The sequence below is a fragment of the Carettochelys insculpta genome, chromosome 6, assembly GCF_033958435.1.
Source record: "Carettochelys insculpta isolate YL-2023 chromosome 6, ASM3395843v1, whole genome shotgun sequence".
Classification (NCBI taxonomy): Eukaryota; Metazoa; Chordata; order Testudines; family Carettochelyidae; genus Carettochelys; species Carettochelys insculpta.
Genome location: NC_134142.1, coordinates 29,528,528 through 29,554,980, shown reverse-complemented (window position 1 = coordinate 29,554,980; position 26,453 = coordinate 29,528,528). Strand labels below are relative to the sequence as shown.

The following is a 26,453-nucleotide window of genomic DNA, read 5'->3' as shown; positions in this document are numbered from 1 at the left end:
TGCAGAGTGGCTTAGTTTCTGTAGATTAATCTCTGCACCAATCTACTATATCATCTTCCCATTCTCTGTGGGATCTGCCTCTCCTATTTGAGCCGTCCATTATGCCACGGTCTTAACTTTTTGCTCTTCGTTCATTCTGCAGATATGCCCAAATAGCTGCAGCTGCATGAAAAATGAAAACCATCAAATTATGCTACGGATCAAAATGTTTCACAAATCAAACATTAACCAAGAAGCATCATGTGCCGTTATGATGCTGTAAAAATAATTATATCTGTGTATTGTAATGTTATGGAAATGGGAAGCGAAACAGCCACAGGAAAGATCATCACAAAGAACAACAGCTGATTCCGTGCCTAGTAATAACAACGGTTAAGGTAGGCGACAACAGATGCTAATGCACACAGCTGGCATGGATACCACAAAGCAGTTGGCAGCTGTGATATATGAAGCATGCTTATGCCAAAGATTTAGCAGGCTTGCTTGCACAGATCCTTATTATGAGGAAGGACATAGCTGTGGAAGATTGCAAAGGGCTCAAAACACAGGATTTAATCTGCAAGCGGGAAACATGCAAAACAAGTGTGTGTCTACCTCAGAGTGGAAGCCTTCTATGAAAATAAAAACACTGTGAGAAGTAACATCTGTAACACATATCACTGACATAAATCCCCCCACACAACGTGTTGGCAATTCTAATGTGGTAACATACAAGCCCACAACTCTGCAGGTAGAAAGTGGGTCGCTGCAAAAAAAGGGGGAGTTCTTAACTTGGGTGAGCTAACGGGTCAGAACAGCAGATAAGACTCAGCAATTCAGCTTTTAACTCCGCCACGAAGCCACTGAGAGCTCCATGCCAGTCCCAAGCCTGGATGAAGGAGGAGGGTTGGTCAGATGTGTGTCGATGTGCTGACCGTCAAACAACAATACAAATGAAATCTGATGCCAGTACCACTAAATGTTAAAAGATGCCAGCTTGGACGTTGCCTGGATAAACAAGGTTCGCAATACTAATTGAGCGATTGGGGTTGGGTCAATAAGTTGGCTACCGAAAGAAAAAGAAAATTACACCTAACACATATGCTATCCATTGGAACATGGAATGTCTGAATACTGTGGGCAACTGGAAAATTAGAGCTGCTTCAGAAGGAGATAGAGAGATACTGATGTGGTATACTTGGACTGGCAGAGATGCATTGGATGGGATCAGGGGAGATATGCAGTTGTGAAGTCATTTGGTCAGGAAACGAAATGAAGCACGAAGCAGGAGTTGGATTCCTTCTTAGCAAAACAGCTAGAAGAGCATTATTAGGATACAAACCAGTGAGTGCAAGAATGATGGTTGCGCGATTTGAAGCAAAACCATTCAACATATCAGTCATTCAGGTGTATGCACCCATGTTGGACAGTACGGAGGAAGACTTTGAGCTATTCTATAAAGACTTGACAAAGACAGTGGAGGAGATACCGAAGAAAGATGTGTTGATCATTGGAGGAGATTGGAATGAGAAGGTTGGAACAGATAATGAAGGTTGTGAGAGAGTCATGGGGAGGTTTGGATATGGAGAAAGAAAGGAACAAGGTGAGAAACTGCTAGAGTTTGCTACAGAATACGAGATGGTGATTTGCAACATGAGATTCCAACAAAAGGACTGTAGGAAGTGGACGTGGTGGTCGAATGACAGGAAGTCCAAGAACATGATAGATATGATTTTTATCAGAAGAAGATGGATAACATCAGTGCCGAACTTTCCAAAGAGCAGATATAGACTGAGACCACAGTCTTGTGATCACAAACATCAAGATAAAACTCAAAAGAAAATGTAAGACACAGTTTAAGAAAAGAAGAGATGTGGTGAGGCTCTGTGAGGAAGAAACAGGGAATGCATACAGAACAGTGCTCAAAGAGAAGACTAAGATTAAGAATATCGCCACAGAGAAAGACCTAGATAAGAGAGTCGCAGGGATAGCCATGGCTATAGAAGAGGCAATTGAGCAGACTGTTCCAGAAGAAAAGATCAATAAGAAGTGGATTACCCAGAAGACACTGAAGTTGGTTCAAGAGAAAAGAGCACTGAAGATCAGAAGAGATGTTTCTGAGATGGCAGAATAGCAATATAGGATGAAATGCAATGAGGTAAGGAAAGCAGCCAGAAAGGATAAGGAGAAATGGCTAGAGGGGCAATGTGAAGATATCGAGAGGTATTATGGCGAATATAAGACCAGGGAGGTATATAAGACAATTAGGAATATTAATAGGAAATGGCAACCGAAGCAGATGACAATCAAAGATGAGAACGAAGAAGTACTCATGAACAGGGAGAAGATTGTGCAGCGATGGACGAGATATTGCACGGATCTATACAAAGCACAGTTGGACCCGAGTGTCTCAGAGAGACCGACTGAAGAACCGAAAGAGATATCTCCCCTGAGCATCGAGAGCGAGACTGATATTTTGAAGGAGGAAGTAGAAAAAGCAGTGAAACGACTAAAGAACAACAAGAGCCCTGGAAATGATAAGATCATGGGAGAGATGATCAAATACGGCTGAGAAAGCATGATTCAGGAAATACACCGACTGTGTAATACAGCATGGAAAGAAGGGAAAGCATCTAAGGAATGGCCAAGATCTGTGCTAGTGACAATACCCAAGAAAGAAAGTACATTGGAGTGCAAGAACTACAGAACAATTGCCCTAATGAGTCATCTGGGTAAGGTGCTGATGATGGTACTGACTGCGAGATTAAGATCGCAGATAGAAGAACATATGGCTGACAAGCAAGGAGGGTTTAGAAAAGACAGAAGTACCATACAGCAGATATTGGCACTAAGACTGATAGCGGAGAGAGCTCGACAAAAGAACAAAAACGTATAGACTTGCTTCATCGATCTTCAAAAGGCATTTGACAGTATCGATCAGAAAGTGACTTGGGTGGTGTTGGAGTCATATGGAGTGGATAACAGACTGATACGGTTGTAGAAAGATACCAATGACAATGCGGAGGCAGTGATGAGAACATGCGGGGAGTTGGGAAGTCGGTTTAAAACAAGTTGAGGTACAAGACAAGGAGATCCAATATCGCCAAGTATCTTCATCACACATCTGGAGAGAGCAAGGGATGAGATCAAGGAAGAGGTAGAAGGGATATCTGTGCATGGGAAAAGAATTAACAACTTGAGGTTTGTGGATGATATAGTTATCATTGAGGAAGATGAGGAGAAGCTGGCGAAAACGGTGCGGGTGTTAAACGAAGAAGGGAAGCAGTACGGACTGATTATGAACATTGATAAAACAAAAACAATGGTATTTGGAGAAAAGGAAATAGGAAGGAAGATCAGTGTCGATGGTATTGAACTAGAAAATGTAGAGAAGTTCACGTATCTGGGAGGCAACCTAACATTTGATCTAGATGTAAGAAGGAAATAGCGACTAGAATAGTGAAAGCAATAGCGAGTTTGAAGGTGATGGATAAGATCTGGAAAAGCAAAGCAATTAGCTTAAGAATGAAGCTGGGTGTCTTGAAAACATATGTATTCAGCAGCATGTCGTATGGATGTGAGACATGGGTGATAAGAAAAGATTCGAAAAGAAGAATATTGGCATTTGAAAGGAGTCATTATAGAAAGATTCTGAGAATAGGATGGATGCAGAAGGTCACCAATGAGGAATTATATAGGAAGATACACCTGAAAGAGAACCTGCTGCAGAAGGTTATAAAATGGAAGCTACAACTATTTGGACATATTTGCAGAATGAACGATGAATGAAAAATCAAGACCTTGGTATTCGGCATAATGGATGGTTTGAATAGGAGAGGCAAACCCCACAGAGAATGGATAGATGATGTAGTAGATTGGTGCGGAGCTAGTCTACAGAAACTAAGCCACTCCGCAGTGGACAGGGAAAGATGGAAGGAAATAGTGAGAGAGGCATCAGACACCAACGGGTGCTGAGCCCACGGTTATTGATGATGATGATGAATTCAGCTTTTAACATGTGTTAGCAGCAAGATTTGAAGATAAGACAGCCTGGGGTTGAATTTGAACTGCTAACCTGAGTTAAAAGCAGAGTTGCTGTGTCTTCACTCTATTTTATCCTAGTTAGGAATGTACTTTTTTTTTCCAGTGTAGCTCTATCTTAAGAGGGGGCATATATACCTACAGAAATGTCTGGTCATATAAGTACATATTTATTGCTCTGTTATTTGGTGTCTTGGCAACACTATCCAGTGCCTCAGCTTCCTCCTCAGAGACCTGAAAATGCAAGCAGACATGGGACTATAGGCACTAAATGGGTAATAAAAGGAAATTGTCATTATAATAATCAATAGCAAATAATAAACATCAAATGCTGATTCAGAAACAACAATTTGTGCAGGAAGATGCTACTCAGCATTTATGTACTACTTTACATCTTGCAACCACTATGCAGCTGTAATTGCCCAGGTAGACTTGAACCTGGGACCTCTGGAGTTTACTGCGGAAACCTCTACAGTAGGGGTCAATAACCTTTCCAAGGCAGAAGGCTGAAATTTGACCTTTTGACCTCTGTGTATGGTCCAAGTGCCAGTGATACTTTTTAAAGTCACTCGGTCTGTGTCTACATTACCACCTTCCTTCGAAGGAAGGATGGTTATGAGGCTGTTTGGAGTTTACTAATGAAGTGCTGCTGTACATAGGCAGCACTTCATTAAACAAATTCCCCCCTGCGGCAACTCCAAAGTTTTAAACTTCGAAGTACCGGCGAGAGCGCAGCGGCTAGGCGCATGCCGGTACTTTGAAGTTTAAAACTTCGGAGTTGCTGCAGAGGGGAATTTGCTCAATGAAGTGCTGCCTATGTATGGCAGCACTTCATGAGTAAACTTCAAACAGCCTCATTACCATCCTTCCTTCAAAGGAAGGTGGTAATGTAGACACAGCCTAGTAGTCCTACTTACAACAGCTTCACTAATAAATAAATTAAGATGCAGAGCTTTACCATTTAGGTGGTGGATGGTGGGATTATCTGGTCTTCTGTTAATCCACAGGCAGGATGGTTTTGAGCAAGCTCCCAGCTGCATGGGGAAGCAGGAGCAGGGCTGAGTTCCTGCCTTGCGTGCCCAGGAAAACTGGTTCATATGCCAGCTCATGTTCTGGGGGTTGCTGGCCCCTGCTCTACAGTTTGAGCTAAAATGCCAGCTGGTTTCCAGCTAAGGCAGGAGAAAACTCATTCTCTCTCTCTGTAAGTGGTCTAGGTGCCACTACGTGGGACAGTGAACCACACCTAAGTGTGTGGGTTACACTGACCTTACCTAATAATTAAACGTAAATGATGGCACCTTGGAGAGGCATAACTGGCTGAGTACAGAGTACATCTAACCACAACGGATACTCTAACTTATTCAATGCATTCACACAATGCTATGAAGATAACAATTGTACCACCAGAGTGCTAATGTTAACTCTTGCACGACATCTAGAGCCTCGTGATCCCACGTATGTAAATAAGAAATGTAGCAGATGCGCAAAAGGAACTAGCAGCTTCACTCAAAAGAGGTAACAGCTGCATATTACATGTAAAACCAGTGTCAGTCTCATGAGAAATGGAGACAAGCTCAGTTGGATGAGCATTTCATAAATAAGAGGGACATAGAGATGGATATAGAACAGCTGCCATACTTTATGCAAGCAGGACAGCTTTGCACTCATTAGAGAACAATTCCTCATGCAGACACTCACTGAGTATATCCCTAACATGAAATCGCACAGAAAATAGATATGTGATGCATTATAACCCTGCGACTGCCTTGTGCTCTGTGGAAATCCTGCCCTTTCTCGTATCTCCTCTCTAGCACAGCTAAGGGCTGAGTAAACACTTGTGTTCAACTGACTGGCCCAAACCCATTTGAGAAATTATGCCCACAAATGACTGTTTCACTGCATTTGGTTGGGTTACATTAGTGAGGGATGCAATTAAACTATTCCTTTGGAGAACTAGGACTTTTGGAAACTCTAGACCAGTGGTTCCCAACTTTTTCACTAGTGTGGACCCCCAATTACCCTCCCCAAAACTATTTGTGGAACCCCATTATTCCCCCCCATACCAATTAAAGCTAATTCTAGCTGCTATGTACACTTCATTAAATGAAAAAGGAAACCACAACATAGATTTTCAGACGGCAATTAATAACATTATTGGAAGATACTTAATTTGAAAATAATAATTGATTGCAACTTTGCAATTTATTTAAAACTCATCTTCTATTTATCTTTTTTTTTTTCACTGACCCCCTGCAAAATCCTCATGGATCTAGGCACATGACACTGATGAGTGGACTGTCACCTGGCAGAAGCTGCCTGCTATATATGCCATCAACTGGAATGAATCAAGCATTCCAAATATGTTTAACAAGACCAACCTCTCCTACAACAAGGAGGGTTGCACGGGACACAAGAAACAAAAGAATGTGGATGGGACAGTAGATTACATGAACTCATGATTTCCCTTTGATCCAAATGAACCAGTGATATTCTATATATGCTGAATCAGACACACCTTATTCAGGCCCAGAGCTGGTATATATTTGCTCACAGGTTCACTCATTCATGTGCCTTTTTCCCCCACTCCCACTATGCCACCTCTCTCTCTCTCTCTCTCTCTCTCACATAAGCCGTGTCTACACGTGCACTCTACTTCGAAGTAGCGGCACTAACTTCGAAATAGCGCCCGTCGCGGCTACACGTGTCGGGCGCTATTTCGAAGTTAACATCGACATTAGGCAGCGAGACGTCGAAGCCGCTAACCCCCTGAGGGGATAGGAATAGCGCCCTACTTTGACGTTCAACGTCGAAGTAGGGACCGTGTAGTCGTTGCGCGTCCTGCAACATCGAAATTGCGGGGTCTGCCATGGCGGCCATCAGCTGAGGGGTTGAGAGACGCTCTCTCTCCAGCCCCTGCGGGGCTCTATGGTCATCGTGTGCAGCAGCCCTTAGCCCAGGGCTTCTGGCTGCTGCTGCCGCAGCTGGGGATCCATGCTGCATGCACAGGATCTGCAACCAGTTGTCGGCTCTGTGGATCTTGTGTTGTTTAGTGCAACTGTGTCTGGAAGGGGCCCTTTAAGGGAGCGGCTTGCTGTTGAGTCTGCCCTGTGACCCTGTCTGCAGCTGTGCCTGGCACCCTTATTTCGATGTGTGCTACTTTGGCATGTAGACGTTCCCTCGCTGCGCCTATTTCGATGTGGTGCTGCGCAACGTCGAAGTTGAACATCGACGTTGCCAGCCCTGGAGGACGTGTAGACGTTATTCATCGAAATAGCCAATTTTGATGTCACTATATCGAAATAAGCTACTTCGAAGTAGGCTTCACGTGTAGACGTAGCCATACACACACACACAAAATCATCCTAGTGACAGCACAGTCCTCAGAGATGTGTCTCTACACAACACAGGGAGGAAGGTTAGTTAGACTTGAAAAGTACAGGACTCCACTACAGAACTGAAATAGTTTGCACTCCTTAACTTTTCATCCACATCAATGATGAATTCATTCAGAAAACTGCATATTAGGTGTGTGTACGTCCTATTCATACAACCTTTACTCATATACCACCAATACATCTCTCCCCCTTCACCTTTACACAGTTATACTCACAACAGCTGAAGCATTGCCCAACAAAGTGTGCTGTATGTTTAGCACCCCTGAATTTGTGAATCCCCAAGCATCAGGGCAGTTGCTAAGCCATGGAGTTACTACTAGCCCTGTAAAACATATTCCCATCATTATAGCTCTGAAAATCCACAGATATGGATATCTGTGGCTCATTTTTGTGTATCTAGAACTTTGCAGACTTGCAGATATTCATGGATCACTTCTGCAGATGCAGATCATAGAATAATAGAAGACTGGGTTTGGAAGCGATCTCAGGAGGTCATGTAGTCCAACCCCCTGCTCTAAGCAGGACCAACTCCAATTAAATTATTCCAGCCAGGGCTTTGTCAAGCCTTACCTTAAAAATCTTGAAAATCCACAAACTCACTAGGTAACCCATTGCAGTGCTTTAAATGAATTTTCCTAGTATCCAAATGAGAGTTCCCCCAGTGCAACTTGAGACAATTGCTTCTTGTTCTGTCATCTGCCACCAAGGATAATAGCCTAGTTCCATCCTCTTCAGAACCCCTCTTCAGATAGCTGAGGGCTGTGATCAAATCCCACACGCCTCTCTTTCTTCTCTTCTGCAGACTAAATAAGCCCAGTTCCCTCAGCCTCTCATTGTAAGTCATGCTCCTCAGACCCGTAATTAATTTCATTGCCCTCTGTTGGACTCTTTCCAATTTGTCAATATCCTTTCAATACTGGGGGGCCCAAAACTGGACACAGTACTCCAGATGTGGCCTCACCAGTGCCAAAGAGAGGGAAATGATCACTTCCTTGGTCTACTGGCAGTGCTCTTCCTAATGCCACCCAATATGCTGTTAGGCTTCAACTAGCAATACACAGACTATTGCTCTACAAACAGCTGTGGAGACAAGAATCAGCCCAGCAGGGCCCATCCAGTGGGTTGGGTCCAAGACAGTACGCAGGTGAGCAGTGGAAGCTATAGTCAGTTAGAGTGTGGGAAACAGCGTGTGCTAATTTTATGTCAGCTATAGCTCCATGGCTATGTCTACACTAGCCCCAGAACTTCGAAAGAGGCATGATAATGAACCTAATTAAAAGATGCTAACGAGGCGCTTCCTCGCATATTCAGTGCCTCATTAGCATAATGGTGGCCACGGCACTTCGAAAGTGCTGCTTTCGATCACACGTGGCTCATCTGCACAGGGTCCTTTTCCAAAGGACCCAGCACACTTCGAAGTCCCTTATTCCTATTTGGTTATAGGAATATTCATGGCAGCACCTCATTAGCATCTTTCAGTTAGGTTCATTATCATGCCCCTTTTGAAGTTCTGGGGCTAGTGTAGACAGGGCCCATATGTTTTAATAGTGCTATGACCAAGAACGAATACCTTGTTGATAATTGTCCCATGGATATCTGTACAAATCCTGCACTAGTAACAGTGAGCATAGTAGTAAAGGATGGGGCACTATATTCCTGTGGGTGAAATCAAGGAGAATGCATGTGTATGTATGTCTGTGTGTATGTGCAGTACAGGTCACGGCTTACTGTATGTGTGGTTACCATGGGTGTTCAGCACAGATGACATGGGAAACATCCAACAAAGCAGCAGAAACATAGCACTTTAAAGACTAACAGAATGATTTATTAGTGGGACAGACCCACTTCATCAGATCAGTTTAATTCCCAATACAGGCTGACATCGATAAGTATAAAAGACCAAAAAAAAAATTGTAATAAAAACTGACAAATCAAATGGGTTTGAAGGAAGAGGGTGAGGGGTGGGGAAGGAGGGGGATGTTAATTGTCCTGTCTGAGATAATTAGGAGCATCAAAGGAAGGGAAGCAGTCCTCGCAATACATGAGGTAATTGATGTCTCTGTTCTTACCACGTGTTAATGTGTTGAATGTGAATATGAATTCCAACTCACAAATCTCTCGCTCTAAACACTTATTAAATTATTTTTGTTCCAGGCCACAAATTCTCAGATTTCCTATGGGAAACATCCAGTGTGTCTGATTCAGCAAGCTCATGCTCAGTTCCATTTACACCAGTGTGAGTCAGAGCGGGAGAAAACCTGGTGATTTTCAACACAACCCTGGGAGGGATGATGTCTGTGTGCCACACTAAGAAGTCTGCATTTGTATGGAAAATGTAGCAAAGCGGAGGAGAAACCATACGAGCCCTGAACAAGCCTGCCCTGCCTATGCCTCCACTTCCACCTACAGACCTTCTCAGTCCCTTTCCTCTCTCTTCTCACCAGCTCAACCTCATGTGCCCCCCCCAAGAAGTAAGCAACCTCTTTTTATTCAAACCTCTCCCATAAAACATACCACCTCCTACCACGCCTGCCAGTGCAGCCATTAATGAAGTTACTCAGCCAACAACACATAATAAAATAATAATAAATAATAATAATTACAATGCAAAAATGAGCATCCAAAGTAAATGTTATCTCTCTGCGGTGTGTTTTACATTGCACGCCTTGTGGGACACGCTTTTCTCTATCTAAGGTCAGCATTTTACAAATGAATAACGCAGCAATTATAGCAGTCATAATATCAAGGTTCTGGCAACAGAAGGACTGATGCCAGAGTTAAATCTCAAGATCACCAATGTAGGATTGCATATATTTATGTACATTGTAAATAGTGCTATATCAGTAATACAGAACTTTCATATCCTCTTTCCTTCCCAAAGGATCACCAACTGCTACAAGGATGCAAGGTCCAAGCTATAGTTCACAGATAGTAGAGGGCATTCTTCTCAATGCTGAAATCCCATCACGGCAAGACTGTTTAAGACCATGTCCATTAAAGTGTTCATGTAACCACTGTCGGGCTGAACTCTCAAAGCAGCAGCCAAACAAGATCCCATAGGAAATTTGTCAATACACACTCACATTGCTGACCCCTATGCATGCTCTTTGTAGGTGTCCTGGGTTATGGATTAGATTCATCGAATTCACTGAGCGTTCCTTCATTTTGCCCACATGCTCCTCTACTGGATTACTCCAACAGAAGAACCGTTGCATACTGCACAGTGGCATGCAGAGCATATAGCGTACTACCTGCACGCCTCTATTTTCCACACTTGAGTGAAGAATTAAAGAAAAGCTCTCTCACAGGAGAGTCTCTTAACTCTTCCATTCAGACATTATGGATTGAATTCTGCGTTCCATTCTCCACTGACCTCAGCTGAGTTATGTGCGGTGTAGCAGAGAGCAGATCTTGTCCTTAAATATGCAAATATTTTTATTAGAAACCCAGACTTACAGAAGTTGAAAGAAAGTGGAGGTTTAGGTTTCCCCTTTATCACACAGTAATGTGCCATTTGCTCTTTTTTGGAAGTTTATTAATGCTGCAGTTATGGATCTGAATTACACAAACTCTTCAGCTCAAGAGGAATTTGCAACCTGATTTATAGGGGTGGGGAGACCATCTTTTCTTTTCTCCCATGGACAATCAGCCACTGTTCTGCTTTTTCAATTATTAGACCTAGCATTGTTTCAAGCTAGCGTGAAACTAATCCACCTAGGAACTGTCATCCAATTATTTCTGATCTTTTAAAAGAATGCTGGGTTGATTTTGAATCTCTTCACTGAGTAACAAAATCAAATTAAACCTTCAAAAGGCTGACACAATGAACTTTAAAGCAGGTCTAATTACCATCTCTATCGTTTTTTCTTTTCTTACTTTTCCCTCTGTCCATGTAAAATTGTCTCTTTTTGTGACTAATTTATATGGACCATGCTCTTTTACGGGTAAAGCCTGTCCTTGGACAGGCCCTAAATGCCTGAAGTGCAACTGAATCATTATGGTGTTCTCATGCAGCCAAAAGGTGGCAAGAAAGTGATGTAGAAAGCATAGAGGAGACACAAAAGTCAATGCAAGTGATAGAAGTAATTTAAAAGAACAAAATGAGAGACTGTTGCATTGCTCTGCACCAGAAGGGAGCAAAAATTCCCAAGGAGGGGAAGAGCTGGGGGCTGGTAGTTTTGTAAAACTATATGGCTCTTCTGGTAAAAAGTCCTATGTGCAGAGACATAAACTGGCTGTGGCTGCTGCTACTGTAAAGCCCCCAGGGGTTGCAAAAACAGTCAGTGACTACCAAGCTCCTCTGCATTGTGACTGTGCATGCTCTGGAGGATAAGGACTGCATTTGTCCAACTACCAGTTTAAGCTCCTCCTGAAAAATATGTCTACTTAGTTTTGGAAGTGGCAGGAAGAGAAGACATGCAAATTAGGCTGGAGTTGTGACTTCTTTGGTTTCTCCACAGCTTGTGATAAGAATATAGGGCTTGATCCTGCTAAGTGTTTAATGTCCTGGGCTGACATCAGGGAGATCTGAAGACACTAGCACTGGAGCAAGCCTTTAATCAACTGGTGTTTAAATCATCCAGCTTGTACAACTCAGCTCAGTGGTTTGCACATTGGCCTGCTAAGCCCAGGGGTGTGACGTCAATCCTTGAGGGAGCCATTTAGGGATCAGGGCAAATAGATTTGAAAAAAAAAAAAAAGGAAAGGATGGTGCTTGGTCCTTCCAAGAGAGCAGGGGACTGGACTTCATGATCCCTGTGAGGTCCCTTCCAGTTCTATGAGATGAGTAATTTAGGTCTCTGCTTTTCCTGTGTAGAAAATGAAACCCTCCCCTATACCAGCAAACAAAACACAACAAGTCAACAGAGTTTATGTTCATGTAACTGAGGGCAAAACTGGACCCTCAGGCTGCGTTGAGATTTTTGCTTGTATCAAGACTGTGTGAAATCAGGCCATGTGTATCACAGAACCAAAGCTTAGCACATGGAGAGAGAAAATATTTTTATTGTAGAACAAAGAATAAAAAATATAACCTGAATATCGGCATTTGGTTGATGAATTCAGTAGCTATAAATGAGCAAACTTTAATGCAAGATCAATCTATTATTTGTTCAATATATTCCTTTAACTCAACAATCTGAAGCCAAATCAAGATGATTTGCACCATCTAGTGGTGAATCTCAGTTTTTCAGATTCAAAGTACATGAAGCCTATTATTCTTACATAGCTTGAGTTTAAAACAATTTAAAACCCCACCTGAAATAAGATTGCGTAATTCTGCAAATTATTAATATCTACATACAGATCAATTTTTTCCCATGAAACATCATTGAAAGTGACTGATTTTAATATAATTCCCATGTAATATGCCTTGGGGAAATTTGTGAAGAGCTACAATAAAGTAGCTCTGAAAAGTGGATATAATTTCAGTCTCAAGGATGCATCTACACTGGCAAATTCATCTGGAGGAAGGTGGCACTCATCTGGAAGATCCCAGGAGCATCTACACACAAAAGCCGTCCTTCCAGAAGGAGTCCAGAAGAACGTGGTGTCTCTTCCGGCGTCCGTATTCCACTCCCGTTTCAGTAAGAGTGTCCTCTTCTGGAAGATTCCTCCAGAAGAAAGCACGTGTAGACGCTCCATGAGCCCCTCTTGCAAAAGAACAGTCTGCCATGGCGCCAGCCACAGACACACTCTACATAGCACTAGCGAAGCTCTATGGCCTCGTGCTCCAGCTGCTCTTAAAGCTGCAACGAGTACTGCAAACCCTGGCGCACTAAGGTGACAGCGCCGCTTGAGCAGGGACATGGGCCTGGCACCCACACCTCCTCACACCCACCCATGGGGCAGACCCCTGCACCCCCGGCCCCTCCAACAGAGATGCCATACAGCATCCCCAACATGCAGAGGGACCATGCAGGGAGACAGTCACACGCTCACAGAAAACCCCGCCTCCCCTAGCAGGCCGGCCATGTGGCTGCGCCCCGACCCCAGGGGTCCAATGCAGCAGTGCCGCCGCAGCACATGGGCCTGCCCGCCTGCCCACCTGTGACAGCCACCACCCACATCCATGGACAGAGCTGCGAGCCACACGTCTGCAGGGAGCACCTCGGAAACAGACCAGTCACCCATGGCCCACACACCACCCACGCGGGGACCACTGTGTCCAGGCAACATCCCCCCTGCCCACCAGCCTGTTCCTTAGGGGGCCCCCCGCAACCCAAATGATGTGCCATCTCCCTCTATCCAGCCAGCCATACCACCCGAGGGCTGGGGGGACCCACCCACTCCACTGCTGGAGGGTCACTGACCTCCCAACCCCCATAGAAGCCCGAGCTGCACCCTGTGCAGGACCCCCGCCAACAGACCCACATCCCCATCCTTTTTCCCACACTGCTCCCCCAGTGTAGATGGGGCACCCTTGTGCATAGGTGGGAGAGAATGGCACAGCCCAGCCATGGTGCATGTGGTTCAGCATCATTGCTTGTTGCATACAAAGAGATATCTAAGTTGGTTACAGTACCTAGTGCCCCAAAAGGGCCATCACAGCAATATAAGTAAATCCCACTTGAGAAGCACCCGTGTCCCTGGTGCCTGGGGAGGGCAGGCCCCTGATGTAATTGAAGTAGTGCAGCACCCAGCGGCCGCAAGGAGCCAGCCCCAGCCACCCAGTGACTGCTCACAAGGCCTCCCAGACAAACTCCTGCTAGCGGGTATCCCAAATGTGGAGCACCACAATTTTGTCCTCAGACCCAGGGGCCATCTCAGGCTCCTTCTAGGTGGGTATGGTCTCGTTCAGCCAGGCCTGGGGACAGGAGCCTTTCCTGCCCTCAATGAGGTTCTGTAGGACGCAGCAGGCCAACACGACCTGTGGGACATCCTCCACCCCCATGTTCACGAATGTCAGGCGGCTTCAAAATGTGCCCACAAGCGAGCAAAGGCACACTCCACAGGGGCAAGTGCCCAGTCCAGGAGCCCATTAAAGAGCTCCCTGGAGGGCTCAGGGTACCCAGTTTAGGGCCGCATCAGTCACAGCAGCAAGAGGCAAGCTAGATCACCCACCACACACAGTGGTATGCTCACATCCCCGATCGAGTGCTCATGCTGCAGGATGAAAGTCCTGGCCTCCATCCTGTAGTACAGGCCAAAGGTCTGGAACACATGCACCTCATGGGCCGGATCCAGGCTGCCCACACAGATGTCCATAAAGTGGCCCTGATGGTCCAGCAGCACCTGCAGCACAACAGAGTGATAGCCCATGTGGTTCATGTAGTGGTTGGGGCCCTGGTCTGTGGCTCGGATGGTGATGTGTGTCGCATGGCGCATGCTGAAGCAGTGTGGGAAGTTGAGGCCCATGAAATCTGCAACCACCTCTGGAGCAGCATGTGGGTGATGGCTGCTGTCACCTGCCAGGGATGGAGTGTGGGCACACTCAGGGCTGGGCACATGGCTGCCCCTGCCCTCTCCCAGCCCTGTGGGGAATTCCCACCCCCTGGTCGGGAAGCCCCTCCAGCAGAAGGCTCGACTCCAGCTGGGGTGGCACAGGCACTCGGAGCCAGGACTCACCATCCCCTGTGTTCCAGTGACAGGGCTGCGAGCGAGGCAGGACTTGCCAGGCGGTCACCTTGCTCACTCCAAACTGCCGCCCCATGGCCCAGTAGCTGTGTGTGGTGGCAAGTCTCCAGATGGCGCTGGCCACACACTTCTGCATGGTTACTGCAGGCTGCATGCAGGTATCTTGGAGATGGAGGCTCAGGGCAAAGCACCTGCAGAGTTCAATGAAGGTGCCTCTCCTCATGCAGAAACCCCGCAGCCAGCACGCATTATCCCACTCGCAGAGGGCTACCCAGTCCCACCAGCTGGTGATGGCAGGGTGGGTCCAGAGTTGTCACATGGGTCCAGGAGGCCTCAGAGAGGTGGTGGGGAGTTGGGACCACAAGGGCGGGGCCTGCAGCACCACAGGTAATGGAGGAGGACTTCCAGGATGGCAGCCAGCAGGAGTAGCTGGGTAGTCTTGGGGGTCCACAGCTGCTGTGGATCCATGTCACGCAAACACGGGTCAGAACCAGGCACAGGCTCCGCTTCACTGTAAACGGTTCAGCAGACCTCAGCAGCATGGGTGGGGTGGTAGTGTCTGGGTGGGACCTTTTAAGGCCCCACATGGCCAATGCTCCCAGAAGTGCTTTCCAGCCATGTGACCCTGTCCGAGGCATTTCCTGGCTTTTCGGATGAGGGTGCATGGCTATGTGGCCTGTTCTTTCGGAAGAGGGTGCACAACTGCGTGGATGTGCTCTTCAATGCCAGCTGAAGTCCATAGGAGCTGTGGGCTGTCAGAGCCTCTGAAAATCAGGCCCTAGATGTGTTTTGTGCATCCAAAACAAAAACTAAAGTGCTTCACAGTTAAGTCAATTTTGAAAATGCAGCCCTCTCATGGATGCGTAGACAATGCCATCCGCTGGTACAGGTTCGAGCATAGGTTAAGGAATGGGCTCTGCATCTCTTCTGTCTGGTTATCATTTTATCTCCCCCCCATTGTGACAAGTTGAGTACAATAGCGTAGTAGTGTACTGTTCAGGAAGCAATATGAAAGTGTGTGCGTGTGAGTCAGTCTATAAAGGGCAGGGAAAACAAGATGTGTGTGTAGCTCCCCAGGCACCATCCTGGAATTTTATACTTCATGCTGCCTATGAGTAAGTGCATTGGTTTTTTCTTTTCTTTTTTTTTCCCCAAATAAAGATCCTTTGAGAACCATTTTAGTTTGTTTTCCTGAAATGGGAAAATGTCAGATCTTGAACTAATTCATTCAGGTCTCTGAGTGAATAGGCTTACATTCTGACCACATGACCAAACACAAAGCACCTGGACATAGCACAATTTCAAATTACATTTAGCTGATCTTCCCTTTTTTGGAGAACTCTGCAGTTAAGCAACATTTAACCTGACCAGCACATATGCCATAGCCAACATTATTTAAAGAATTACGACACATCTTGCAAAAACATTCCACAACTCATTTTGGTTCATTGTCTTCAACTATTTGACTACGTCTACACTACAGTGATCTGTCAACAGAAGTTATTGTTAGAAGAGATCTTCCAGCAAAACTTCTGTTGACAGAGTGTGTCCACACACAAAAGTGGATCAAAAGAGCAATGCACTTTTTCAACAGAGCCGCCAGACATGGCTGCTCTTAACAGAACAGCTGACTGGAAGCTCAGCAAACAGGTCTGCCTGGTGAAATGGAAGCCCTGCCTGTCATCAGAGGATGCCTCGGAGCATCTACACAGCTTTTTTGTCAACAGGAAACTGTTGACAAAGGCATTATACCTAATGTGGAGAAACACAATGCTGCTGGCGGATGTGCTGGTTTTGTCAACAGTCTGTCGACAAAGCACATTTTGCGTGTAGATGCTCCACGGGTCTTTCCGACAATTCGGCCGGTTTTACCATAAAAACCCTCTCGTGTAGACATAGCCCTTGAGAATAAGAGACATTGAACTATGTACAAATTGATTCAAAAGGAAGTGCTTTGTTTCTTACTAACAGCTATAAATACTGAATAATCTTCCTACTTTGCTTAGACATGCAGTCCCACTGATGTCAAAGGCAAACAAATGGAGCAGAATTTGGCCCATTATTTGTCACTGTTTCTAAGGGTTATTTCCATCCCCTCAATTCTGAGCTCCAACTAGTAACAGGGCAATGGAAGGAGGGGTCATGTTAATCCCAACCTGGCCTAGTACTGGGGGCAGCTCTTGAAAAACAACTTCAGCGTTTCTCTTCCTTTCTGTGCATGTATTTTCTTGGCTGTGTGTGCTGCAGAAGGTTGCAAAATATCAACGTTCTTTTCTGCTGCCTTCCCATTTACAGCTATGCAGACTCAACAAATATGACGCCTCTGGGAAATGTAATTTTAGGCAACAACCACGTTGTTATAGTAATCCCAAATGGGTTTTCAAAGACATTCTGTTCTCTGCATGTTCCCCCTCCATTAATGCAGGTGCACTTTATGCTATATTATATAGTCTTTAGTTATATGTGCTGTGTTCTGAAGTAAGCCCATCAACTTCTCATATTGGCAATACAGCATTCCTTATATGGGGGGCAATCTTTGCAGCAGCATTGTTTCTTCAGATGGTGCTTAGAAAATGATGCTTTACTATTAACTCCCTGGACTGCTGGATGGTCACTGGTCCTATGCTTTAATCGCCCTCTCTTTCGGAGATTTCCAAGCACTTTTCCGACATTAATTACTCCTTAAATATCTCTTGTGTGGAAGGTAAAAAAGTGAGCCATACAGAAGTTAGGTGACTTCCTCAAGGTTAAATGTATGTGTGCACACACGAAGAAATTGTTGGAAGGACTGGAAATATCAAGTTAATATAGCCGGGGACAGAACCCTGGGTGAAATCCTGGCCTAAATGATGTCATCAGGAGTTTTGTCACTGCCTTTAACAGGGCTGGGATTTCACCCCAAGACTCCTAATTTCCAGTCTTATGCTACAACTATTAGCTCCTCCTATTCTTTTCCACACTTCTTTGATTCCCTCTCCTTCCATTCTCCGGGTATTACTAGTCTTCTTCTACAAAGCATTCATCTTCTCTGTGCCATTAAGGGAAGATATGTAAAAGATTTTGGTACTTCTGTGTGTTGAGGTGCTGGAAAATAATTCTGACCCCACTTTAATGTGCTTTTAGGACTACTTTTAATCAATGTTTTTTTTGTGCCACTACTTGCTGGAGCTCAGTACCAGCACCTCTGCAGCCCAGCCACGGGAACCCTCGCTGGGAGGCAGAGCTGGCTGAATACTGGTACCTCTTTTTTTGATTTAAAAAAAATGCACTGGTTCTAAAACATCTGGTGATGTTTGTAAGCAATAGCTGAATGGTGTTATTACTCTAAGTCCTTGTTCAATTTTTCTTACCTTACAGGTAGCCTATCATGTCCGGTTTCCTTTGTCCTTAATATTGTAATGATTTAGCAAATTGGTTAATAGTAAAATAGGTCTTGAGACAGGTTAAAACTCCCAAATCTGGCACCTTCTTGTGCAGCAACATCCATCGTTCGGCAGGACCACGGGTCTTGTAGGACCAGAGAGTCCCAGTGCTGGGAGAAGCAGGGGCCAGCCAGATCAGCAGTAAGAGCCCAGGGCAGGGCAGCCACAGCTGGTCTGGCTGCAAGGGGAGCAGGGGCAGCATCAGCCAGGTAACCCAGGCCAGGAGCAGCAGCGGGTAGCAGGGCCTGGACTGGTAAGCTGGTAGCTCATCACTGGGGCTGTGCAGGAAGCTGTGGCCCCAGGAAGCTGTGACAGGGGAGGGGTGGCTGGGGCAGGACGACAGGGGGTTGGGAAGCTGCAGGCAGCGAGCTGAGGCCAGCGGGGGAAGAACTGACCTCCCCTGCTCCAGCAAAATCCCTGGTCCAAGACCACTCAGGTCCTGAGGGTGCTGGGCCAGGGAGGTTGAACCTGTAATATCAAAATCAATGAAAAGATACATCTGTGACCTCCCTATATTTGAGGGCAGAAATTTTATCTAATTACCAGTTAATACACACTTAAACCATTATTTTTCACTCCCACAACACTATCACCATAGCAGTAGCTTCCTACTTTATTGCTTGCCTGCTTTTTTAATCTCCATGGCATTGCAGAAACAAAACTGTTTCCAATATTTTTTCTACTGTTGGTTGCCATAGTAACCACAGTAGTTGCCTCTTACAGATGGTATACAGATGGTCGTCTTGTATCACCTTAAAGCTTTCAATGTCTTGATTTCAGGGTTTGTCACTAATCTAGTAACATTGTTATTAGTCAGTGAAATTTAGATCCAATCCGATCTCTGTCAACATTGCAGGAAAGATAGTATATAAAGTTTGAGCCCATACTAAGGGCCTAACTCTGAAAGGCGCTGGGCACAGCTGTCAGTTCTCTCATTGTGGGTGCTTGGCACCTTTCAGGACTGAAGTCCAAGAGACAAGACTTGCAGGGATACTTTTGTATGAAATTACTTTCTGCAGAGCTTGTCCTTGCCCCAGTGCAATGCAGCCACACTTCTTTCAGACCAACCCCAATTTGATACGTCAACACTGAGTGCATCTGAGGACATTTTTACCTGTGCCTCTTCAGACTCCTGAAATAGATACCATACAATACAGAGCATTGTTGGCTTTGGAGTAATTTCTGACTGGGAGGCATGGCATGGATGAATAGGGTTAGCGGAACAAGCTGCCACTTTGATATTTTGTCTTTCTGCTCCCTTTTAGCTGCAGAAGGATTGCGTGAATGTAACACAGAGCAAAATGTGGCCCAACGTGTTTCTCAAAGGTTAGTGTTGGGACCACATCTGAGGAGTTCATATATTGGATGATGATTTTAAGCACTTTTATGAACTTTTTTATTTTGTTCCTGGAGGAACTACTCAACATCACTGAGTTAAGACAACACAAATAGCACAGCGTATGCTAGCTTATAAATGGAGGAAGTCACAATGAGGTTGTGTGCGGGTGGCAGCAGGTTTGTCCACCATGCTACACAGTTAGGGCCCTATCAAATTCACAGCCCTGAAAAATGGATCATGGAGCATGAAATCTGTTCTTTTGTGTGCTTTTATCCTGTACTATACAGATTTCATGAGGGAGGCTGGTGTTTCTCAAATTGGGAGGTTCTGGTCCAAAAGTGAGTTGCAGGGGTGTTGCAAGGATATATCTGGTGGTGGGAGGAGGTGGGGGTGGGCTACATTTATGCCTGCACTGCCTTCAGAAGTGGGTGCCTGGATTGTGGTGGCTGCTGACCAAGGAAAAAGCACTAAAGGCAGAAGAGCAGAAATACTGTTGGCAATACCATACCATGCTCCCAATCAACAGCCATCTCTCTCTAGCTGCACAGAAGGGTAGCAGTACCACAGATTCCCCTAGAATAATCTAGTAGCCCCCCAACCTCTTTTGTGTCAGGTCCCCAAAATTACAACACTGTGAAATTTCAGATTTAAATGTTTAAAATCCTATGTCTGTGAAATCGATCAAACTGGAAAATGAATTTGGTAAGCCCCTTGCTATCGTCAAAAAACACAATATGAAGTCTACAACTAGGCATTCCAATGTACCTAGGTCTAAAATAGAGAAGGACAGTAAGTTGCAGGAATAGGTATGTGTACAATGGAACATTCAATGAGATGTTAATTCTCAAATTCAGATTCTGTTCCTGACTCCATATGGACCTCTTGGCTTCACATGATTTCAGCTTCCTTGTATGTCAGACAGGATAATTCCCTAAATGATAAGGATTTTTTTTATTTTTCAATCTGTAACTCCTTGTATTTCTAAAGCAGCTTGAGATTGCTGAACGGAAACATTTCATACAAGTACAAATACAAGCCCAGCATGTACAGCATTTGGCTGCTAACAGGAAATAAGAGGCATACGTCCTTATTTACTTAATTGGTGATGGCCCAGTGTGCTTGGACAGTAATGGTCAGAGGTGTTCTGCATTGTGGGGAAGGCAGAGAGAAACAGGGTGTCTCCAGGGTGTTGGAGGTAGTGCACTCAAATGCAATCTCTAGTACATCTTCGGAAAGGAGCAGTGCCATCGGGGGGTTCAACTCAGAACTGGTATGGAAGAGAGAAGAGCCCTGGTCATTCTGTTAACCTGTCTGGTTTCCCCTCATTTCTGGTTGCTTCCCACAGGGTCTTAGGGGGTGAAAGAGGGGAAGGTTGCAGCCTTAGTCTTATACAAAGGGCAGCCAGAATCTAGCCCATAATTAGATTATGTCGTGCATGATTTATTCCCATAGGAGTGAAACCACTTTCTGAGTCTCACAGAAAAGATGATGTACAAGTGAGAAATGCACAGGGCGAAGCAGAGAAATATCAGCATGGAATTCTAGCCCATAAAATTGCTCTTTCAGCTATAAAAGGATCATATGCAGTCATCAACTTTTGTGGGATTTGGAACCAAATGGATAAATGCAGAACAAACGAGCATTAGCAGAATCAAAGGTAGCTCACTAAAATTGTTTCCAGAGAAATAGGCAGATCAGAAGCCCCTCAGCAGTCTTCCCACATAACCAGTCCAGAGACTACTTAACAGCTGCCCACAAAATGGTTGGGAGGAGTCCGCCAAAGAGAGCCATATGCTGCTGCTGGAAAAAGCCTTCTGCAACTAAGCTTGGCATCTCTGACGGTCATCCAGTGTGCAAGAGGAACGAACTAAATTTGCACTACTGATCACAATTACTAAGAACATATTGAAAATTAGGAAAGTGAGACCAGAAAGAATGCCAACAGCTTTGCAGTTTATCTGTGTACACCTCTGCCTACCATTTCATACTGTCAGAGTAATGGTAGCAAAATAGCTGTAAGACATAGTAGACTGAAAACTAAGGCCGACAGCCTGGATGACATGATACTGCCAAATTCCCATCATCCTCCCTTTCAGAAGTATATTGTCTGACCTTAAGATGGGAAAGTCAGCAAATAATTTTAAAAGGACGGATGGTTATTCAGTTGTAGGAACAGTGAGTTCTCTCTTGCAATGTTTAAAGTAGATACAGACATCTTCAACACAAAGTTTGAAATTAATTGCACACTTGCCAACAGCTAAACTCCCTAGTCATTCGAACTTACTTTCTTGGCCACAGACTTGCTTTTTTTATGTGAGTGCATTGTCATCATTACCAAGAGAGCTAAAAATTGCTGTCAGGGTTTGCCAGAGCACAAAACTTAGAATGGATTTCAGCTGCAGACAGAGAGATTTTTTTTTTCAATAAAAGATCGGGTTGATGAGTTAACTTGGGGCAATTAAAAGTTTGGTTCTTATTCACTGATGTATAAAATAACCTCCTGAATTGTGCAATGCTTAGAAATGAATTAAAAGAAGGGGAGGGATCTTGATGAGATTTTTCAAGAAATGCACCTATCTTTTTTTGCAACCAAGTCTAACAGTGCTTTTACAAAGCAGGGTCCAGTAAAAAAAAAAAAAAAAAAGCAGTTAACAGGGAAGTTTGCATTTTTCCTTTGGCATTCTCCATTCCTCGCAAACTATAGCAAAGACATGGACAATGATGGAAGTGGACGATGATATGCCAAACAGAACCTGGAGTTAGGAGATGCTGATTATATTCATGGCTCTTCCACTGAATTCTGAGGTAAAACACCATACTGCTTTGTGCTTCGGTTTTCCATTGCAGTGTGAGGATAACAAAGGCTATTCCCCCCGCTTATCAATTTAATGGTTCCCTCAGTTTTGTTCCTTTGCTGCTCTGGAAAATGCTATCCCACAAATTGATTTTGCTGATATTCCTATTTCAATGTCATTTCCACTGGTCCAGAAAAAGGGCTCTGTCCACATTATCTAATATGGGGATGACTATGCATAAAAAAGCAATAAACCAAAGCACTCTTTCATGTTAAGTAGAGAAATCTCATATCTGGTGCAGAATGAAATAGATAAGAGCAAAGACTAGCCACCTATTCTGTAGCAATGAAAGCTGGTAGGGAATTATGTGATTAAGGCACTGTTCTGGATTTTTAAATGCCCACAGTATATACTAAATAAGATGCAGATAATTTAACCACAAATGTAGGAATCTCCTCAAAGTAGGTGGAAAAAAAATAGAACAGAGATCACCAGTATGATGTGCATATATTTTCCTATGTGCTTAATGGGGAAAAATTGGTATTGGTGCTGTCTCACACACCAAGCAAATTGAAAATCTTGCAAGATATTCCATTTCTCACATTTGTCATGATCCTCTCCACAATGTAAAACTAGAATACCAGCAACTCCTCTGCTTAGACAGAACAACTTCCACTATTACTCAGAGGAAAAAGCCATTTCAGGTTCATATCTCAAAATCATCAACCTCCAAAGCCTTTCTCCAAAACAAATTATTCATGTAAGACATGCAGTCACCAGTGCCTATTTTTCTTGTACAATGTTCCAGACATGGCTTCCAGATCTGAGCTACCTTCTTCCTGTTGGAATAACTTGAAGTCTCTTTTACATTTTGGAAAGAAATTGCTTCAGAATGGATTAACAAATTCTGGAAACAATCTCAATAGCTCTTTTGGTTTCAGTCTTAACAAATGGCAGGTTGTCATACAGGAATTGCTAAACAAAAACAACTATATTCTTAAAGAAAGCCAGAGGCAACCGTTCTAAAAGTTAAACAGAGATTCGTCCAAATACTTTGTTACCCCTCCAGAGAAACAGAATTCTAGCTATTGCTCTACATTAGAGCACAGGAAAAGTTCAACAGCCAGCCACAGATGGGTATAGCTGTTCAGATCTGGACTTTTGTCTCTAGGTCAATGGGTGTTCAGATTTAATGCTACTGCCAACTATTTCAACTGATCATCACTCAATGAACTGTTAGCTAAAAGTATGTTTGACTTACTAAGCCACATGATAAAGTGGGGCAACCTGTATGGAAATATTACAAATAACAGAATCTCTTCTGTCATTTTTCTAGTCCTTTCTGCTTGAAGCTGAACCCATAATACCACTAGAATTGGCTCCCAGATGATGCATGATGTACAGAAGGAAATTATATAATAATCAAGAAAAATGCAAATTTGTTCAACTGTTATAACATTCTATAGAACATTCCTAGGAAATACCAGATGTAGTGGTATGGAACATCACCTTTGAGTCACAGTCATGTTGGAGGAGGTGTAGGACTGGTAATGATTACGTCACTCCAAATTTAAATGGCACCAGTCCATATTTTAAAGCTCACTACGAGTTTTGTTAGCAACTGAGTATCAATGGCATTGTGGCTCTCGACTGCCAAAATTCATTTAGAAAACGACATTTAGGCTACTAAATAAATTCGGCATTATAACACTGAGTGCAGCCCACAACACCTTTCAATGTCTGAATCTAACAGCTAATGCTAGAGAACATATGGAAATAAGACAAGCCTAATCATCCTACAACAGCGAATTCAAGAAGATGGCCACAAAATAAGAATAGAAAAGCCAATAATTAAACAGTTACTGGCACATAGACATGAACTTGATTCTCTTCTTTCCAAGATGAAGGCCCTAACCACTAGGTCAGGGGTGTACAAAGTGGGGAAAGGGGACTTGTAGGTGGGTGAAATTTCATAAGGAGGGGGCGAAGCAACATCAGCTGTTGGGTCTCAGACTCATCCATCTCATTAACAATGTTGAAATTGGTTACTATTTTTATTTATGTGAATTCACATTTATAAACTGATTAATAAAGTTTTTACCTTCTACATCCTTATTTTCTTACACATGCCGAAAGGGGTTTGGGGTGGGTTTTTTTTCATATGAACACAACAAATTTCCATCCGTTTGGATTACATTAGATAGGTTGGAGGGGCCCTGATAATTGCAAGGACAAAAAGTGGGGCTGCATGTAAAAAGTTTGCTCACCCTCAAGCTAGATGATAGAGTCATATACTCTCTGGATCAGTGACTGCTCAAGTATTGTATACAAAGTGGAACAGGAGAGCTTGAGAGCAACTGGCCCCAGAATAGCTCATACACCAGTGATCCAGCCACTGACCTGACCAGCCCACCTCAAAAAGCATACTGCAAAACAGAGAGATTCAAAGAAATGGTAAGTAATATCAAGAACATGGAAAACTTCTCATACAAATATAAATTGAAAAGATTGGAATTATTTTAGAAAGCAGATAAATAAGCAGAGACACAACACAAGTGTATAAAATAATGCATGATATAGATAAGGTAGACAGGGAACTTCTGTCTTATAAAACAAGAGCATGATGAAATTGAAATGTATACAGTCTAAACTGAAACAAGGAAACTTTTTTTCGCACACTGCGATTAGGTTGTGGCACTCACTGCTAAGACATTAACAGAATTTAAAAAAAGAAATTGGACAGTTATAATTAATGACAGCAAAATGTTTGGAATGGCTATTAAATGTCATGCATCAGTCCTTAAGCCAATCTATGACCAGAAGTCGGGATAAGACCGACAATGGGCAGATGGCGATTACTCATTATCTGCCTGCTATCAGGTTCTTACATCATTCTCTGAAGTCACGGACCACTCTCAGAGATCAAATACTAGATTAGATGGACCTTGGGGTTGATCATTATGGCAATTTCTATGTTCCTCAACAGACAGACATAAAAAACTGCAGCTTTCAACTGACAAATGCACTTCATGTGACATTGCAGAAAAAAGAGTACCCTAAGGAAACACAGCTCGTGAAGCAAAGTTGCAATTCATTGTCCTTCCTTTTCTGTAACCTCACCACCACCTCCGCTGTTTCAGGCTCTGCTCTCTTCCTAGTTTTAGTGGGAGTGAGACACCTCAACGCCTCTAAAACCTGAGACAAAGTTAAAGAAATTCACCAAGCCAGGATCTGCCTTTCACTTATTTCCACTTAATTACTGCTTAGGAATGTCCTAGTTCATGCAGACCTTTGTCACTTTAGACGGGGCATCTAAACAGGACATTTCTTTGCACTACAGCAGCCCCCATCATGGACAAACTTGGCTCTTGAGGAGATCAAAATGAGAAAACTGTACATGAGAAGATATTGGAGAAGGGGGCTGAATGATGATTAAAAGCACACTAGATTAATAAAACTTTCCACTTTAGTGAACAGTAACTAAAGGTTGCTGTTTTAAAGAAATACACAATATAAACTATACATGGACACTATATATTATTATTAACAATTCATTCTCATCCACATGAAGTTCATTTCCAAATTCACATGGATACTATTTTTGAACAGAAAGAGCAGAGGTTAAGTAGGAATGAAACAGGAAATGGAACAACAAATAAAAGCTATGAAACAAAACCCTATGCTTTCTGTAATTTGGAACATTGTACATGCAGGAGTCCATGTAAGCCAGCAGACAGCTGCATAACCTGTCCCCCTGCCCTGCCAACCTACTCTGTGGAAAGCTGGCTGGACTCCAGGTCTCTCACTAGGAAATACAAATAGGGATGGTAGTTCTAATACAACACCTTTTTCAAGCCCCCTGCACCACATTGTTCTGGCTTTCTCCTCAGCACAAAAAATAAACATA

General features: G+C 43.8%; 1 protein-coding gene across 1 annotated transcript in view; it reads right to left on the bottom strand.

Moving 5' to 3' along the window:
- Window positions 1–11,411, bottom strand: part of LOC142014612 (alpha-1-antitrypsin-like) — a 33,799-nt gene extending 22,388 nt beyond the window's left edge. Inside the window, exons 1-2 of the mRNA XM_074997474.1 lie at window positions 11,292–11,411; window positions 9,219–9,226 (exon numbers count right to left, since the gene is read on the bottom strand). Of these exons, the coding sequence (XP_074853575.1) occupies window positions 9,219–9,226; window positions 11,292–11,411 (128 nt within the window). The remainder of the gene's footprint in view (window positions 1–9,218; window positions 9,227–11,291) is intronic.
- Window positions 11,412–26,453: the final 15,042 nt, after the last annotated feature.